The sequence below is a fragment of the Lemur catta genome, chromosome 1, assembly GCF_020740605.2.
Source record: "Lemur catta isolate mLemCat1 chromosome 1, mLemCat1.pri, whole genome shotgun sequence".
Taxonomy (NCBI): domain Eukaryota; kingdom Metazoa; phylum Chordata; class Mammalia; order Primates; family Lemuridae; genus Lemur; species Lemur catta.
This window is the reverse complement of record NC_059128.1, coordinates 23,369,517-23,389,124: the sequence shown is the minus strand read 5'-3', so window position 1 is coordinate 23,389,124 and position 19,608 is coordinate 23,369,517. Positions and strand designations below refer to the sequence as shown.

General features: G+C 46.8%; 1 protein-coding gene across 8 annotated transcripts in view; it reads right to left on the bottom strand.

Annotated features, from left to right (window-relative positions):
* Nucleotides 1-250: 250 nt before the first annotated feature.
* POMT2 (protein O-mannosyltransferase 2) overlaps nucleotides 251-19,608 on the bottom strand; it is a 53,712-nt gene continuing 34,354 nt past the window's right edge. For 6 of the 8 annotated variants that reach the window (XM_045562776.1, XM_045562782.1, XM_045562786.1 and 3 more), the window contains 13 exons: nucleotides 17,446-17,555; nucleotides 13,167-13,233; nucleotides 10,983-11,052; nucleotides 9,060-9,138; nucleotides 7,480-7,631; nucleotides 6,936-7,027; nucleotides 5,828-5,904; nucleotides 3,419-3,490; nucleotides 3,092-3,151; nucleotides 2,908-3,013; nucleotides 1,812-1,952; nucleotides 1,499-1,644; nucleotides 251-742 (listed from right to left, as the gene is read on the bottom strand). In XM_045562776.1, the coding sequence (XP_045418732.1) occupies nucleotides 383-742; nucleotides 1,499-1,644; nucleotides 1,812-1,952; nucleotides 2,908-3,013; nucleotides 3,092-3,151; nucleotides 3,419-3,490; nucleotides 5,828-5,904; nucleotides 6,936-7,027; nucleotides 7,480-7,631; nucleotides 9,060-9,138; nucleotides 10,983-11,052; nucleotides 13,167-13,233; nucleotides 17,446-17,555 (1,532 nt within the window). In that variant the 3' untranslated portion in view covers nucleotides 251-382. Of the gene's footprint in view, nucleotides 743-1,498; nucleotides 1,689-1,811; nucleotides 1,953-2,907; nucleotides 3,014-3,091; nucleotides 3,152-3,418; nucleotides 3,491-5,827; nucleotides 5,905-6,935; nucleotides 7,028-7,479; nucleotides 7,632-9,059; nucleotides 9,139-10,982; nucleotides 11,053-13,166; nucleotides 13,234-17,445; nucleotides 17,556-19,608 lie in introns of those variants that run through there. The other 2 variants (XM_045562767.1, XM_045562816.1) reach the window with 2 other exon arrangements.

Genomic DNA, 19,608 nt, shown 5'->3' with positions numbered 1-19,608 from the left:
CGAGTTCCTGGCTGCTTACTGCCTAGAGCCCAGTGCCCTGTGCCGGGCCCCGCAGCTCAGGGCAGCTTGCTTTCCTCCGTAACTGGATTCGTTCATGGGAGGGAAGCTGTGCTGTGCATCTGCTCTACCTCTGGTGAGGGCCCAAGGTGAGGCTGGCACTTGAGGACCTCCTGGAGGTCAGAGAATTTTTGATGGATCTTACAAACCAAAACCAAACCAAATCCAATGTGGAAAAAAATACCAGAAGATATTACTGTAGCCCTGGACTATTTCTTAGTGTTTATGACACTCAGCTATCCACAGTTGCACAGTCTGTATTCCACAGAGACACGGACGACACACCCTCACACGCACACGCTCACACACATGCACTCGTGCACACTCATCCTCCGTGTCGTACACTCGGGGAAATGGGTCTGAGAGATACTGTCCTCTCTGTAGGTGCAGCAGACAAAGCTGTGGCTCTGTAGTGTTGGGTTAAACTCCGGTTCACTCCCAGAGCCTGGTCTGACAGGCAGCAGAATTCTTGAGGCTCCTGGGCAGCTTCCTCCATAGCTGGAAGGGTCCAGGAACTGGCTCCACAGCTGGCTGTCCCTGGGCTGTTCCTGGACGTAGGCTGGAGTCCTTGCAGTGGCTTCAAAAGTCCCATGATTCCAGCCACCTTAGTCCTGCCATCGGACTTTCGGGGTCCTGGGCTAGGGGGCCTACCATCCCGTAAGCCAGAGGGTGGAAGAGGTAGAAGCTGTGAGAGAGAATCCAGAGGGAGCAGTTGGCACCCCAGAGCCTCGGCTGGGGAGCTCTGAAGTCAGCTCCTCCTTGCGGGGTGTCAGTCTCCACCTACAAGCCACATTCTCTTCCACTACCACGCCTACAGTCCGAGAGCTTAGTAGATGCTGACTTAATGACAATAAAGGAAAGGGCTCTTCCCAAGAGACCCACGAGAGGGACCTGTCTAGGGGTTTGTTTGTGGGCTACTTGGCCCAGGGTGTTTGTTAAGATGTGAATTTAACCCTCTTAAAACAGACATGTGCTCCCCCGTGAGGCCCCACCACGGAAGCCAGGGGTTCTCAGCAGGGGATCTGTGAGACTTGCCAGAAGTAGGGAAGGGGGAGCTTTCCAAACAACACTCTCCTCTAGCAATTCTGAGCCACCCAATCATTCTGCCTTCCCTCTCCCTCACCCCACCAAGCGCAGTCCTGGTAGAAAGCTGCTGTGACTAAGGAGGGGTCCCCTCCCAGGTGTGCTGGGATGTACAAAGGCTGGGAACCTTGGAGAACGAGAGCATGCAGAGTCGGCCCTCTGCTTCTCCCACCCGACCGCAAATCAGGACCACCTGGAGGCTCTGAAAACTGTGGCCCCACCCAGGCCCAGCTGAGTCACAAGCTCTGGACATGGGGCCCAGGCACGGATACACTTTAAGAGCACCCAGGGAATTCTCAAAGGCGTCCAGGGCTGAGTCCACGTTGGGGGCACATGCAAGGTGCACGGAGATGCTCACCTGTAGGCAGTTCCCAGGAGCAGGCTCAGGACTCCCACCGCGTGTATGCCCCTGGCCAGGCGAGGGGAGGCCACACCCCAGGCACAGAGCCGCAGGAGGGTGTCCCACAGAATGCCTAGTGGAGAGGAAAGACACCTGGCACCGGCCTGTCAGAGAGTAACTTCTGGGATACGGCAGAGAGGAGCCACCCCTAGTCAGGGAGCAGAGATTCACTCCCAGCACTGCTGCTCCAGGGTGGCCTCTTCTTCTTTCCCCTGCCCCCAGCACCCCCCTCCCCTGCTTTGTCTCCGGAGTCCAGCTGGGCAGCACTGACCTGTCAACATGCTTGAGAAGAGCATGGCCGGGAAGTAGTGGTGGAAGTAGAGGATCCGGCCCATCAGGAAGAATGGGAAGTAATGGAGCATCCAGCCAAGGAGGACCTGACCGCCGCCTCGCAGCAGGACCTGGGACAGTCCTGGGCCCCGACCAGCACAGCCCCAGTCAGAAGACAAGGATGGGGCAGAGATCCCGGGTTCCAAGCCGGCTCTGCCCCTTCCTGGCTGAATAAGTCACATCACCTCACTGGGCCTTCCCTCCCTCCTCTGGACCAGCCCAAACCACCCTGTGGCAACTGGAAGAAGAAGAACAACTGGGTCTCGAGAGCCCTGGTCACTATCCAGCCCAGTGAGGTCTCAGCACCGACGGCAGGTCCACTGAACACCAGCAGGAGGCCTGGTGCTGGTGTCTGGGCAGCAAGCAGCCCAGCCTCTACAGAAACCATACTGCTGTACATCTACAGCTTCCCTCCCTGCCTGCCCCTCCCACATCTTTGCTGCCACACAGATCTCTGCAGCGGCAGACAGACAGGGGTACAGGCGAGGTGAGGATGGAGAGGGGAGTGAGTGGATATCTGGGACCATGACTGTTCACACAACGAGCTGCAGAGGCAACATGTGAGCCTCAGATGTCACGGTCCACGGCCTGGCAGCTGACGTTAGGAGCAGCACTAGGACAGGGCACCCACCCACCGTGCCCTGGAGACTCCTCTCTACCCCACTGGAGGACGTGGCCATGGAACAAGGAGGGGGCAGAAGAACAAAGATGGGCAGCTCTGTATATAGCACGGGGGTTAAAAATGAAGGCTCTGAAGTCAGCAATCACTTACTAGCTATATGTCCTGGCACAAGTTTCTTAATCTCATTGTACCTTGGTTTCTTAATCCATAAAATCTGTGTAGTAATACCCTACCCTACAGGGTTGTTGGGAGGATGTAAGTAACACAGCACTGGGTATTTCATGACTGTTAGCTTTCAAGAGCAAAGGAGGAGGGAAAGTGTGGGGTGGTGAAGGCAAAGGCAGGCCAGCCCTCCCAGGAGTGCGGCACCCCGCCAGCTGCTAGGTCAGGGGAGGGACAGCCCAGGGGACCTGACCTTCAACTTCCGCTGGCAGCTGTGCCCCTCTCTGCATAGCTATAGCAAGGATGCTCCCTGAGAGGAGGTAGAGGGCAATGCTCAACAGATTGAGCCACCAAACCACCTGCATGGAAATGAGAACAGGCAGATGAGAGGAAAGCAAGGGCTCAAGGGCCTAAGCCAGGAACGTTCGGGCACTCACCGGGTTGCCAAGCAGGTAGACTCGGAAGTCTGTGTCATTGATCCCTGAGAAGCGCAGGCCCTGTGGAGCAGAGGACACTGCCGACCCGGGGCCACACCCATCCCAAAGGGAGGAAGACGGGTCCCCCTTCACAGATAAGGAGGCTGCAAAGGAAGCTCAGGACGTACAAATTCCACATGAGCTCTCTGGGAAGGAGGGTCAGCATGAGGACAGAAAACAGAGGCCCATCTCTGCTCAGTCCACCCCAGGCAAGACCTCCCCTTGCCACCCCAGCACACTTCTTCCCGGGCTCCACTGCCTGGGAGAAAGCCTAGCTTTGGGCCCTACCTGATAGTTGATAGGCCAGTGCCAGGGTTTGGATGTGAACTCATTGTCCTTGGGCTTGAGGCCATTGTTCCCCTGCAGGAAGGTGGCAAAGAACAGCTAGTCAAGACAGAGATCTAGAGAGCTGACAGAAATGTGAGGCACAGGTACCCCGGTACACAGCCAGGTGTATCCCCTCCCTTCCCTCAGGGAAGAATCAGGTGCTCCTTCTCAGCCACTGTCCGCCTGCCACGGCAACTGCCTTACGTCTCCCACTCGGGCACAAGCCCCAGGCCACATCACACATGGTCCTTCAGACCCACTACGCCAGACAGAAGCAGAGAAAGAGGAATGAAGGACTCGTTCCAATGGGCACAAAATATATACCCATCTGCCGAGCCAAGGACAGTGTCACTAGAGGAGGGGAGGGGAGGGGAGAGGCGAGGAGGGGAGGGGAGGGTATGAAATCAGGCTTATTTATTACTCCCTTCCGAGGCCAACTTCAAACAGAAAAGGAGAAACTCTGACGAATGTTTGGACTTGGAAAAGGTTACTTTAGCCTAGTGTTGTTCAACGTTTTTTTTTTTTTCATTATTGCCCCCCCCACCAGGAACCTTTTCAGACTTTTTTTAATAAATGTCTTTTATGAGATTTTAATACCATAGCTGTACTATGTATCTGTTTATGAATTCTTATGCTTTATACACAAAAGAGGTAAGATTTTTTTGCCCTTCAAGAACACACTTCACCAATTGGGAGGGAAATCACCCCCCACACACTTTAGCTTGAAGGACCCAGACTCAGCCCCTCGAATCCAGCAGCCAAGAATATCCAACAACCTGTCTCCACGGGGCAAAATGAGGCCTTTGCTAAAACAGGAAGGAGTAGGGTGGGGATACTGGAGATTGACCACCAGGACCAGGGCAGGCCTTGTTATCAGGACAAACTGAAAAGGCATTTCCTGGGAAGGGGTGTCGGACGCTGAGTTAGGTCAGCAGGACTGACATTTTGGGCTGAGTCAGCAGTTGTCGTGGAGGCCACCACTCCACTGGCAGAAGGGCCCTGCCCTTGTTGTAGCTTCTGTAGTCTTGACTCAGTATTTTGGTGTCTTTTCTCTCCCTGACTCTACATCAGTTGAATAAGAAAACTCCCTTTTCTTCTTTGACCCTCCCCTCTTAGGTAATGAAAGATGATACGAAACTCTTTAGATTTAGTCTTAAAATTCTACCCAGACCCAGAGTGATATTCTGACTGACAGTATATCACCCAGAGTGATATTCTGACTAATCGCTTAATGTCAACTCATCTCCTCTCAATGAGCAAAAATGACAAAATTTGAATTTTTAAAATTTAATCTGGTGAAATAAGTGAACTATATTTACTGAGTACTGCTTACATAATCACTTCCAGGAAAGTCCACTTGACACGGGCTCACCAAGGGAAAAATAAAAACTGCTACCCTTACCTGCAGCCCTGTAGGCGGAATTAAGATCACATATCTGGCCTGAGATACAGTGATTCTTATACATCATCCTTGCAGAATACAGGTTTCCCACAAGCCAGAGGAAGGGGGTCTCCCACTAAACATCAAAACTGCAGCAGGATTTCCCCAATTCACAAGGGGAAATTTAAGCTAGTGGGTAGAATTTTCTCAATTTAAAGATTTCCTCTCTCAATTTTTCTTAAACCTTTGATGCTACATCTACTGTCAGTTACTAATGACATAGAGTGCAAACAATGTGTCTCAGAAAACCTTAAAAAAGAAATCAACCAAGTTCCCTAAATGGTTTCTGTCCAGGAATATGAGTGGGCTCATGGTTGAGATTTTATGCTACATATAAACAACACACTCAAGTTAGTGATTCATCCTAACTGATCCTAATTTCATAGGATGGAATGAACCGTCAATGTCTCGTGATCTTCAACCAAGAGCACTGTGATTTTCAGGGGCTCTGCCATCTGAACAGATTTGACAGTCACTCAGAGGCAGAGGAGCGTAGTGGGAAAGCCCACCAGCCTAGCTTCTAGACTGGACCCACCGCTTACACTTAGCTGTGTGAACCCTGGGCAAGATCCCTAGCCTCTCTGTGCCTCAGTTCTGCCATCTGCAGAGTGGGAACGACAATAATCTCCACAGGACTGCAGTAAGTATTAGTTGAATTAATACCATGTGCAGTGCTCAGAGTACTGCCTGGCACATGAGACCTGCAGATGTGTTCACTGGTCTCATCGCTATCATTGTCACCACCACCCTCCTCAGAGTGAGAGAAGGGAGATGCCCCTGAAGAGCAAGTAAACCAGTAAATTAGGACACTTTCAAAGTCCTCCACAAGGGGGCAGTGGATCTATACCATGGCTATTGATTTGTGCTCCAAATCTGTGGCTGCTCAAGAACTCTCAGAGAAGCCGGGGAATGAGAAGGGGCCATAGTACCCGGATCATGACCATGTGGGACTCCAGCAAGATCTCAGGAAAACTGGGCTGCAGCACATCCAGGCTGATGTTTGGCACTAGAAAAAAAAAATGACAGGAGAAAAGCCTTTGTCACACATTCTCTCCCCACCGTCTGTCAATCCATGGTATCCACATTCCCACTAGAGCCCAACTGCAGCCTTTCTGACAAGCTGACAAGTGGGTGGGAGTGTCGAGGAGATGGAAGAAAGCTTGGCCCAATCCTTGCTCACGTATTCAGTTTGTGTTGAGTACTCATCAGGCATTGTGAGAAACACAAAGGAAACAGATGTGAGAAGTACAAAAGAAACAGATGACAAGACCTGTGCACCATCATCCTTCAATGTGGTGCTGGCTCAAATGCTCCCCCATAAGGTCTGTGGGGACAGGGACACATCTACCTCCTTCACCAATACATCTAGGCCCCATATGGTTTCTGGCACGCTCAATAAAGAGTTAATAATATATATCAAAGTTATTTTTTAAAAAAAGAGTTAATGAGCTGGTTTGGCTAGACGAGGTAGTAAGAACAAATGGAAAGCACAAGAGGAGAGATCAAGCACGTGCTTGAAGGGGGTAGTTTAGGAAAACAGATGATGAATCCAAAGACGTATTGAGTAGAAGTTAACACTGAAGTGGAAATGTCAAATTGGAGCCTGGGCGTAGAGACGTGTGGATCAGATCAGAGCTGTGGCTACTGCTTTCTGTAAAAGTGGTGACTAGATATGGGGAGAGGAGGAGCCCTACATAGGGACATAAAGGGAAAGTGGCAGCCTGCTCCAAGCCTTGAGGCTGGGGAGATGCCCAGGGTGCAGGGGAGAGAAGAGTCCAGAGGGAGATGAGACAGATGGACCTACAGATGGTCACTGGTCACTTTAGGGAGAGGAGTTTAAAGAGGGAGTGGATGAGAAGAAAAAGGAGCTAGCTATGTCGTTACAGACAACTCACGTGAAGAGACTAGGTTTAAGGAAGGAAGAAAATGGCAACAAGATGCAGTGACAGCAGAGACTATGAAAGTTGATTTCTCTAAGATAAGAGTTTCTTATAAATGTTTCCCTTCAGAGCCAGCCCGGAAAGTGACCTCACTCACATTTGGGATTGATATGGTCCTCCACATTCCAGATGGAGTTGAGGGTTTCTTTTAAGTATGGAGTGCAAGTAACTTCCAACTGCTCCCAGCCCCTGTGAAGAGTAGTCACACGTGATTCTCAAAAGACCTGAAATCCACACAGAGTAGCAGTTTCTTCTGCTCTTAAGGAGGGGCTCCATGGAACCCCCACCTTTTCAACCCTGTGGCCATTACCTTTTCAACTTTTCACTTTTATATTCTACAACTATCCTAGAGTAGCCTAGCATACAGTATTCCCATTTTAGAAAGAGACACAGACTCACAGAATTATAACCACAAGCCAGATGTACAAATGTTCAACTATCAAAACACATGAAACACTAAAGCTACCCTGGAGACCTGTGCTCCACAATACACTGATGCCTTTTCTTCTATCTACCATTAAGAAAAAGCAAACATGAGGTGAACAGTGACCACTGGAAAACAAAAACTTTTGGTATATTCCTCGTAGAGTGAAAGGAAAAGCATGAGCCTCAGTTGGGACATCAGAACCCCAGGCACTTACCACTTGGGCAGAACCTTTCCTGAGGAGCCCAGGACACAACCTGTGACCAGATGGATGAAGCGAATTCGACTTCTCAGCACTTTGATCCGGTTTCCAAATTTTCTGTTTACAACCTCAATCCGCCAGAAATCATTTGAGTCCCCTGTCCCATTCTGCCACATAAATCAAGAAAACAAGACAAAGAAAGTGAGATGACTTTAGAGAAAAGCTGTCAGAAAGGGAAATGGGCACCCTTTCAGATGCCACCATATTACAAAGGTCAAAGGCCAAATCAGCTTCAATAATTGAGGTGGGACAAGGGATCCAGAAGGCCATAGAGCTGGGCACCGTGGCTCCCAATCGTAAAGCTTTGGGAGGCCGAGGCAGGAGGATCACTTGAGGCCAGGAGTTTGAGACCAGCCTGGGCAACAGAACAAGATTCCATCTGTACAAAAAATTTTAAAAATTAGTGACATAAAAATTAGTGGCTCATGCCCGTAGTTCTAGCTACTCAGGTGCCGAGGTGGGAGGATTGCTGGATCACCTGAGCCTAGGAGTTGGAGGCTGCAGCGAGCTGTGAGAAGAAGAAGGAGGGGAAGGCCATAGAGATATCCCAAGTGATTGACATTGCCCCAGCACTCACTATTACGACCAAAAAAACGAGTATAACTCCTGGAACTATTAGTAAAAGTCCAGTTCTTCACTTCACAGGACTAGAGTTTAAGTTCGAAATAGATGTTTTTGCCTCTAAACCAAACTCAAGACATCACCCTGATTCAACAGAAATAGATCCAGGCCACTTGCATCTATTACGCTGGCCATCTGGATACTCACTCATCTAAGCCAGAAGGATCTGGCCTAGATATTACACTTTGGAAATTCAGACAGTTGCTTCTCATTCTCCTTAGGAGATGCCCGCAAAAAAGAAGATGAGACAGTTCAGAGTATTGGCTCTAGTACAATATGGGCTGAGCAAATAGAAAGAAAGTTAGGGAATCCACATTAAGGAACATGGAATCTTTACTGAAGCACCAATGGCCTTCAAAGAGAATGTAACTGATGGTCATAAACATAGTTTCCCACTAGTAGTTTTTGTCTTTAATTACTCTCCAAGCCATAAGTACTCATAGAGCTTTTACTCTATTAACTGCATCTCCTTGAAGTAGTAAAATTTAATACAAAGGCTATATGGATAACATCCTTCTGCAGAACTGGGAAGTGATCCTTAAAAACAAAGCCAACGAGAATTTGGGATCTGGCAAAAGATAAACTCATATATTCATCTGGGGCTATATTGTAGGTCCTTGGCTTCTATGTCCAGTGTGATTTTAAAAGAGATCCAAATAGTATTCATAGCTGACACTTATTAAGTATCAGAACCTACAAATGGCATGGTTATTATGCAAGGAGAGGAACAGAGACAGACTTCATAGGTGCTTTTCCCACAGAAAGCCTAGCTAAAAAGCTCCCAAATGTTAAGAGAGTCCCTGTGCAGCCTCTAATCCTTATGAACATTACAGGATTCTGGGAGGACGTGTCCTCCTACATGGCCCTGAGCCAAGCCCCACAACATCCTGCTCACACCCCAGCTGCTCACTTACTATGCCATAGCCAGTGACTTGATAGTGCTTCCGGGTCAGAGGGGCCTCATGATAGTGACTGTGTAAGTTCCGGGAAGTCCTACAAGTTAGAAGAGAGAAGCATCATTAACCTGAAGAAAAGAGATGTGCAATGTTTCTTCTTTTACCAAGGATATTCAGAGTCATCTGTTAGGATAAGAAAAGTTAGAATCTGAACTATTAAATCCAACATAGCAGGAACTTGTTTCCTATTTACTCACAAGAAATATCCAGAGAGTTGGAGAAGAGAGCTGAGCCCAAACCAGGAGAGGCAGATGGCAGGAGCACTGAACTACGTGCCAAGAAAGGGGCTAACTTTAGGTGCTGGCGGGGGAGGGGGTGGGGGAAGACTTGCACACATTTAGTAGCTTGGAAGCACTTAGCTGGCCTGACTTAAGAGGCAGGTTTGGGGAGAAGAAAATTAAAGCTTGTCATCTTCATATGCCTAAGATAGGTAACCTCCCCACTCCCATTTACTTTTCTACTCCCGTCACCAATTTTCTAAAGTGGAGATCTGTGGGGGATGAGGAAGATTTAATTTAGCTTTCATTTATTTAGCTTTTTATAACAACTCTTACTTTTATCCATCAGTGATAAATGTTCATTATAAAATTTTTGGAAATTTGTGAAAGTAAAATTTAGTTACAATAAATAAATTTTAATTTATTAATGATAAAATGAAATGTACTTAATAAAATAAAAATTTTTATTATCTGAAATGCAACTGACTAGAGAAAAACCACTGCTAATTGCTTTTATGCATGCGTGCATATACAAACATATACATATATCTCCTTGATTTTTTTTTTTAAGCTATACCTGATAATTCCAGTGTATAAAATTTTTGTGGGGCTGCTTTTGCTATCTATTGTTTCTGATTGTTCTTGCACATGGTGCCCTATTTCCCTGTGTGCTCTGTTATTTTTGACTGTGTACTATTCACTGTTGCTGAAAAACTATTTATGGAAATGGATAACAATGTCTTTCCCAAAGGAGGACGTAAATTTGCTTTTAGCCAGGCACCTAGGAGATATTACCACTCTAGGATCATGTTCATTTAAATTCATGGCTTGAAGATTTTTGAAACCACCCAGGTGACATGAATTTGAGCTGCAAACCCATGTGAAGATGATCAACTGGTAGTTTCAACTTCTTCGGACCTAGGGATAGTTCTGCACCCAACCCCCCAGTATTTTGCTTGGTATCAAAGTAACTTTTCCTGGGGACAGGTGGGTAGGACAGATTTACCTTTACCCTAGCCTTTTGGGGTTCCAAATTTTGTGGAAGGATCTCTTAATATATTGATTACTTTAGGAGAGTCTGGAGCTTTGACTTTAAAACCTCTTCTCTCAAGAGAGCCAAAATGAAGGACCAAAACTCAAGATTGTGGGATCAAAGCAAAAGTGGCTTCAGTGTCTCACTTATTTCTCTGGATACCCCCCTTTCACTTAGATTTTGGCATGGTGACTCTTTACTACCTTGTCAGTTTTTTTATGCTTTTAAAAAGAAGTCTCTATATTATGCTAGCATTTTTAGTCATTTTCAGTGAGAACACTGGCTAAATAAACTAGCCTGCCATATTCTCAGAAATAGAATCCTACATCTTTCTAAAGGCAGCCACTTAAGAAGTAGCTTTGGGCAACTCAAATTTTTTCTTTTTTCCTCTAGGAAATGGGAAACTGAAAAGTACTGTCAAAGTTCAAAGCTCCCCAAAGTCAACACAGGCAGGCCAAGGCTGGCTTGCTTACTTCATCAACCTTCATAATGTGCTTCTCCTATTCTAGCACAGCAGCCTTGTTCCACTTACCAGCACCTCATCCAAATCTGACTTCTGTTTATTTCTTAAAAGAACCCTCTACCCTTGGTGCCCATACTACTCATTTATCTAAACAGAAAATTACTTACTCTTTGTGTTCTAGTCGAATGATGTCTCCATGTCTTACAAACTCGACTGGGAAGGAAGGGTCTAGGGGATCTGCCAAGAAGAAACAGGCACTGATATCCGAAATCCTTCACTAGGTGAGCATTAACTGAGGGCCTGCCAGTAAACAGCTACAGTACCGAGTGGTATGTGCTAGGGGTACTAACAGAGTGCTGGGAGACAAAAGAGGGAGGGCCCCTAATGGCCTCAGAGGATGAGAGAAGGGTGTCCCAGAGATAATGCTTGAAAAGACTCTTAAAGGAAGGGGAGAATTTTGTCAGGTGAACAAGTAGGGGAAGGTATTAGGAGTACGAAAGAACAAAACTCATTTGATCGCTGGCAAATGATTTCATACTGTTAGGGTGGTGGGGGTAGGAAGGAGATGAGGGTATGAACAAGTGAGGCCACACTCTGTGTGCCAGGCTGGGAAATGGGGCCTTTTTCTGAAAGGCACTGAAGCCTCCAGGAGGGCTTAAGCTGGGAAGCTAAATAATAAGATTTTCCTTTTAGTAGTAATAATATAGTCTTCTAAAAATTAATTCCATGCAAATTACCATTTGCCCAGCTCTTCTGAAAATCAAATGTTGAATCCTACAAATTCTGCCAGTGATTATCTTGTCTCTGGCAATAGACTTGCTAAGCGTGAGGTGAAGAAAATGATGAAATGATGAAAGGGACTATTTCTGTATCATCTGGAAGTCAAGACCCTTCAGAAAGGCAATGACATGGAAGAGGAGCTGGCAGTAATCACAGCAACACAAAATTGATCCTTGCAAATTTCTATTCCAAACAGTGAGACATCAACATGCTATAAACAGACCGAGGTCAGGAAAGATAAATTTTCCAGTGCAAATCACTGGCTCTCAAGAGAATTAGAGAGCCCAACTGCAGAGATGCCCATTCCTATGCTGCCTTTTAAGGTCTCTTAAAAAGATTAATTAGCAAGATGACAAGTCAAGTAAGTCAATAAAGGAGGGAAGTTTTATTTCATATGCATTTGGGGGGAGGGACATTTATAACCATCCTAAACACAATGACCTTAGCCTATAAAGTTCCCACAAAATCTTTAGTCACGTAGGTGAAATGCAACCTTCTTAACTCAGAAGCCACAATGGAATGGGGATATTCAAAGATTTAGTTCACGCCCACAGATTTGGAAATAAAGCTGTTTTTCCCTTGTAACACCTCACTGTGATAAAACACTTATGTTTGGCCTGTTGGACCAAAACACAATCAATACTAGTATTACAAAGGAGTAAAAACAGACTGCCCAATGGTATCGTAATGTATAGTACTGAACACAGGATGCAAAGACAGAGGCTGTGTATGCCATGTTTCTAGCCTAAAAATGGCAATAAAAGGAGGTAGAACAAAGAAGGTGAATCTAGATAAGCAGCTGCCCACTTTTCCACAAAGGCCCAGGAGCAGCTACTCAGGACAGGCTAACCCAGGTGGCATTTGCTGAGGACTCGCCGAGAATACTTGTGGCACAGGACTGTCAGCATGACGACAGGCTCAGAGGGTAAGAGGAAGATGCCCTCTGTTCTCTTCCTAGCTGCAGCAGAAGGCACAGCCTGCAAGTAGCTGGCTGTCTGACCAACCAGAGGAAGATGTGGATCTAGCTCTCACTCTTGTCACAAAGCCCCAAGAACCAGGTAGCCGTGCTTCAGAGCTACTTTGCCCAAGCCAGTTAGGGGCAGATCAGCAGGCATCGAGTAATGCCCCAGGCACCAGCCAAGACAAAGTCCAGTCACAGGGCTGTCAGGCCCTCAGAAGTGACTCGGTGCAAGGGTGAGCTTGGTGTGCTGTACATTAGAAACGGGAGCAGCCACCAGGGGCCCTTGGTTGGGGCTACTCACCAGCCCTGGTGGCACACGCAGGTAACCTCTTCCTGGATTAAGTCTGAGCCCTGCTCTCTGCCTTCAGAATGACAGCTCTAAGAGTGAAATCTTATCTTCTGTTCACTGCTTATCCCCTATGCCTATAATAGTGCTTAGAACACAGTAGGTGCTCAATAAATACTTGCTGAAAGGATAACTAAGACCATAAAGGTGCCGTCAAAGATGCTCAGGAAAACCCATCTCAGTATCATTCTTTTGGAGGCATGAGCAATGTTAAGGAGGGCTCAGGGTAATAACACAAGAAGCATCAGTTCTTGACCACATTACCTGAGTTCGTATTATGTTTCTTGATAATCCACAGGTTGTTGTAGTCCTTGTGCAAATAGGTGGTGACCTGGGTAGGGGTGGGGGTGGGGGCAGAGGGAGAGAGAAGAGGGAGAGAGATGAGGGAGGGAGAATATCATCACTATCAGCACAGCTGGCCAAGGACAATCAATAGCAAACCAACGTTGCTTAGGTCTCTTTCAGAATCCCTAGCAATAGGGCCAGGCGCAGTGGCTCACGCCTGTAATCCTAGCTCTTTGGGAGGCTGAGGCACGAGGATCCCTTGAAGCCAGAAGTTCAAGATAAAGATCCCCAGCCCCCCACCTGAGGGGTCTCGTTTCCCAACAGGGCTCAGAAGTAGCCCAGATGAGTGAGAGTCTTTCCTTCCTTCTGCATTTAGAGGCCTTGTCCCACAAGAGCCTGATTTGTCTCTTTGTATCTTTCTGCATCTTGTCCTTAAAGTTCACACCTTCTAGAAGGAGGAACCATGTTACCTTGTATAACAGTCTCTAGCACACAAGGAGGATTTAGTGCATTTTAAAACAATAGTTAAGATCATGCCTCAAATCTGGGTGATGGGTATACTTATAACTTTGACTCAAACGGTACAAAAGCAACATATGTAACTAAAACATTTGTACCCTGTAATATTCAAATATAAAAAAATTCATACTATTATATTTTCTATAATGTGGTCAAATAAAACTAAAAAGCTCCATAAATACCCTGTCCTAGGGTTCCCCACAGCCATTTTGTACACACTGATTTAAAAGAATTGTGTGTGTGTGTTCACCTGCACACATGTGTAATGCCACATGCAATTAACTTAACAACGAAAATCTGGAAATAGTATGAATGTCTAGTAATAGAGAAATAGCATGATAGTATGTCCATGTGACATACCACAAAAACTGTCTCAGGGTAGTTTTCAGCAGCGTGGGAAAAGGCTCGTGAAATGCTGGGGCTGCAAATGGCCACCACTGATTACCAGGCCCTGTCCTAAGCACCGGTTAGTCTTAGCTAATCATCACTACAGCTCTGTGCTGTAGGTACTAGGGTTATCCCCACATCACTTACAAGGAAAAACTGGAGTTAAATAATTTTCTCAAGGTCACAGAGCTTATGAGTTGGGAAGACAGGATTTAAACCAGGGCAGCTAACTCCAATGCTCCCAGGATAGACACTACACACAATTATGCCAACTACGTAAACAAATATAGAAACACCTGGAAACAATGGAAATATAGGCATTTCTTTTATGATGTGAGTTTTTATAACCTCAGTTGGACAAAACATGACCAATTTACAGGCATGTGCCTCATAAAGATATTTCAGTCAATGACGGACCACACATACAATGGTGGTCCCATAAGATATTAATAATACTGTATTTTTACTATACCTATTCCATATTTAGATATGTTTAGATAACATAAATACTTACCATTGTGTTCCAATTGCCTACAGTATTCAGTACAGTAACATGCTGTACAGGTTTGTAGCCTAGTAGCAATAGGCTATACCATATAGCCTAGGTGTGTAGTACACTATACCCTCTAGGCTTGTGTAAGTACCCACCAGAATTAAAATTAAGTCCACACTCCTGAAAAAATGCTAGATATAGTCCATCCAACTGGGATTGGCTCAGAATATTACAGTTTTGTGGTACTCATGCATGAATTCTGTATATATGTGTGGTAGGGGAGTGTTTTTTGTTTGCTTTTACAAAAGCCATTATTATTAAAATTCCTACAAGAAAAATTCTTTTTTTATCATGAGTATAGTCATGGCTCCTTTTTCCCATTGATACACTTGCTTTTACAATGGAGTTTTTCATAACATGAGCTTTCCTAGGAACACAGGTATCCCATAGCAGAATGTTGTACAACAAAGTATTTGGATAAACACTGATATTCTGGGATTATGTGTACTTTCATTTTCTTTTTTACACTTTTCCATATTTTCCAATTTTATTTTATAAATGTTATGCTTTAAACACATTTTAAAACCAAGACCTAGACATGTTAACAAGACATTAAACTGCAGGGCAGGGAAGGCCACTAGAGATTATTTAGTCCAATCTTCTCAATTTACAGATGAGAAAATGGATGAGAAAGGCTAAGTGATTCACTCAATAACAAAGCCAGATATTTTTGTCCCTTCGCCCAACACAGTCTCTCTATACCACCATCACGGCTTCACACCCCCACACACGAACTCCAAGTGTGTAACACTGGCTTAATACGGTCTTTCAGAATTTGGCCTTTCCCTCCATTTGCACAGTGTAGATGTTCCTGGTCACCACGTCTGTGACTGCATTATCTTCTACACAACACCTGCTGCAATTTATCACCACAGAATGGCTAGCTGTTTTGCCCTGGCTATATCTTACCATCATTTGGAGAGCCTAAAAAAATGCACACTGCATGGGCCCTACCCTTGGTCAGTTAAATCAGAATCTCTGCAGTGAATCCCAGGCGTCAGAATTGTTTAAAACCTCTCCAGTTTATTCTAAAGTGTAGCCGGGGCTGAGAATCACAGGGCAAGAGATAAGTGGAGAATCAAGGATGAGAAACTGATACTACAACCCAATACCCTGAGTCAACTTTCTAGTAACTAAAAAGGAAACAATAAACAATAAAGCATTTTGAGAAGCACACTTTGCAAAACAAAGATACTGGTCATTTTGTAAGAAGAAAAACTTCTCTCCCAAACTTCTCAGAATAGCAGCCTCCCCTGCAGCCTCCACTTCCTCACCTCCATTTACTCCTAAAGTGGCTGCATCTGAGACTTCCAACCTTCCTGATCCACAGAAACTGTCCCCACCAGAGTTACAGGCCTGCTTTGCCATTCAAAGGGCTCTCCCAGGCCTCACCGTCTCCCAGGTCTCTGCAGCACCCCCTGCTGACCATCTCCTCCTTCCAGAGACGCTTTCTCCCTTGTACTCTCCTCTCCCTCCACTTCCCCTCCAACCTCGCCATTCACGTTTCCCTTCTCAGCCTCTTCTACTGGCTCCACTCAGGCTTCAGCACCGCTTTAAAGGCTGGTGCTCCCCAGGCCTCCTTCACTGACCCTCCTCCCTCTGGGCAAGGCCACCCATCCACCTGTGTGCTAAGACCCACATGCCACACACTCAGATTGCTCTCCTGAGACAAGCCCCACACCTAAAATACAAAAGGAAAACTTTCCCCTCCCATCTCCAAAGCTATTCTTCCTTCTCTGTTTCTGAGTATGGTGAAAGAGCATAACCACACACATACCTTGTCCTCCAAACTACGGACCTGGGTGTAGCTCTTCCCCGACGTCCTTCAGTACCGGGCTCTGACATTACACCTATGAAGTGTTTCCTGAATCAGTTCCCACCTCTATCCTCATGGTCTTTGCCTCTGTTCACCATCTTTTGTCATAATTATTGCCTTCTAACTGGTTCCTTGCAATCTATCACATTCCTGCTGAAGTTATCTTTCTAAACTAGAGGTCTAATCACCTCTCATCATCACTTAGTAATCTTCATTGCCTCCCCAAGGTCTACGGAACAAGGTCAAATCTACCGTGACACAGGCCTCTCCCCAGTCTGCCCCCACCAGCCTCTCCAACATCATTGTCTTCTCCCTCTCAGGCACCACCCACTGCAGCCACACCTAACACTCCCTAACATGAAAACAGCGTCATTCACTCATTCAGATGATACTCAGAGCTAACCCTCATATGTGTACTTTACACATATTATCTCATTTAATCCTTACAACAAATCTATAATGGAGAGAGGTAATATTTATTTTCCCCAATTTAAAGATGAGGATGCTGAAACACAACAAGATTAACTTGTCCAAAATCACACTCTATATGAAAACAGGATTCACACCCAGATAACCTAGTCTGGTTCCTGGGTCTGTGTTCATAACCACCACACTTTACTCATCACGCGGTCCGTGCCAGGTGACGTGCTAGGCACTGAGCCTTCCAGGACCTAGCAGTCAAGTAGCAAAGAGACAGGAGGAGGCGCGTGCTCGCAGTTCAACAGGAAAGCGGTTACCACATAGGCATGCAGAGGGTGCAGGAAAGCCTCTCCTCAGAGGGGCACCTAATCCAGTACCAGGGAGAGGTGGGTCATGGTGGTCAGAGAACAACACCCAAGCTGAAGCCTAAAGAGCCGATGTCAGCCAGAGGAAAGAGAAGGGTGCAGCAATTGGAATAATGTTTGAAACGGGGAGAACAGTGTGAGCAAAGGACAGAAAGAAAGAAAGCGAATGGCAACTGTCACGGCAAACAGCTTACTGACCTGCTGCTGGCGTGCGCCGATGCCCTCGGGGTAGAGGTGCCTGTGGGAGTGCAGGTAGCCGATGGCCATGCGGAGGTTCTTCACCGTGATCACAGAGCCGTAGGCCAGGTCTGGGAGGAAAGGCGACAGCAGAGGGGTGAGCTGGCACAGTGCGAGAGGCTGCCCCTGCCTCGGAAGGGCCTCTGGACCCAGGACTGTCTGAAGCAGGAAGCACGGCTGCCTTCTCACTCCAATGGAGCCAACTCAAGAGCAAGTTCACTGCAGGGTCTCACTGGCGCCCCCCGCTCCTCTACCTCCCAAAGACTCTGGATGAAGCTGGATGTTAACACGGTCATCATCAAAGCACCATTTGTAATTGCAAAAGATTAAAAACAACTTGTCCTTCAGTCAAGGTCTGTACATGTATTCAATGGAGCAAAGAAGAAAGAAGCATTTTATGTCTTCATCTGCAATGTTCTCTAAGATGGAACATTGTGATAGACTGGTTTTTCACTCTATATCCTTTCGTATCCTTTGAATTTAGTACCATATGAAATAAACTGTTCAATGGTGTTTGGGTTGTTTTTTTCTTTTTAACTCTGAATTTTGAAAAAAGCCACACAGAGTGAACTGCTTCCCAAGAGCATCCCCTCCTTCTGCAGGCCCTGGGTTATCGAGAAGCCTCCTTTCCCTACTGCCATACCCCTTCTCAATCCCCTGTGACCGGGCTGCCCCACTATTCACCACTGCACTCAGACAGGGCCCTCACTCCACCAGTGATGGCCTACTCCTGCTTTTCTGTCTTCATTCAGTCAGTGGACAGAATGCATGGACTTGGACAGTGGATCCAAAGGTGGAGGAGGCCGGCCTGTGGCCCTGGAAGAGCCTTGTCTACGAAGAAGACAGCTTCACATGCTGACAAGTATAGGACAATGGGCACATGCTCCACAAAGAAGTGACAATGTGTGACATGGCAGGAGCCCAGAACAGGGTGGATGAATTCTTTCCGAGGGAATAAAAAAAGGAAGACTTGATGGAAGAGACGGCAGCTGCGCTAGGCCTTTTAAGTAACAAATAGGAATTTGCTAAACTCCACAGCTCCATTCTCCCAAGTTCCCAGCAGGCCGACAGCTGCAGCCCTGCACACTGCTGACCACCTTTGCTTCTTGAAACGCTCCGTTCCCCTCCGTGATCCCACACTCGCTCATGGACTGCTCCTCCCAATTCCCCCTCCTCTTGCATTCCCCAACGACCTGACCTTGGCCCCGTTCTTCTCCTCTTTCTCCAGCTTCCTTATGAGTCATGGTCACTGCCACAGCATCAACTACTTTTATCTGACTGATAGCTCCTTTGACAGCGTCAGCCCTGAGCCTGCTGGCCCCATGGCACAGATTTCCCCAAGCAGCTCAAAGGCAACCTCTCTAATACAGAGCTCAGTATATGTCTTTCCAAACCAACTTTTCCTCCTGCTTCCGTTTCTCATTCTGTACACAGTCTTGGGGGGCCCACTGTGTTCTAGGCACCGTGCAAGGCACTGGGAAGACTAAATCGAGTAAGATGTAGTCCTGGCCTCCAGCAAACAATCACCTGCGCTCAGGTGCTCAGTGACATCTTTCTTCCTCTCTTTCCATGTCTGACTCCCCTGTATACGCCCATCTGCCTAACCCTGTGGCTGCCACTGCCGCCCAGCTCAAGTCCCTGCAATAGCTTCCTGGAGGATTTCCCCCGCCTTCCACCTCCCTAGCCATCCTACACTCTCCTACCAGTGTCATCTCCCTGTAGCACAGCCTTTGTGGCTCCCACCTGCTCAGAGACCTCAGCCAGGTCTCCACTGCCTGTTTAAGGAAGTCAAATACCTCATCTAGACACCTCAAACCCTCATAATCTGGGCCCAACCTATCTTTTCAAACTTATCTTCTAGTACTTTCCTGCATATAACCTGTGCCTTGAGTTGTGCCCTGTCTTTAGCTTTGATCTCGTCATCCTTTCTGCCTGACAGGCCCTCTCCTCCCCTACCCATCCTTCCTGGGCCCAATTCTAATGCAACCCACTCCATGTACCTCTGATCCCCTCCAACTGCCCAGCAGCTGCAATTTCTCACGCCCTTCAATCCCCAGAGTTCTGTGTTCCCTCTCTATGTACTTCACACATTCGGTCATATCGTGTGAAGATCCTCTACACCAG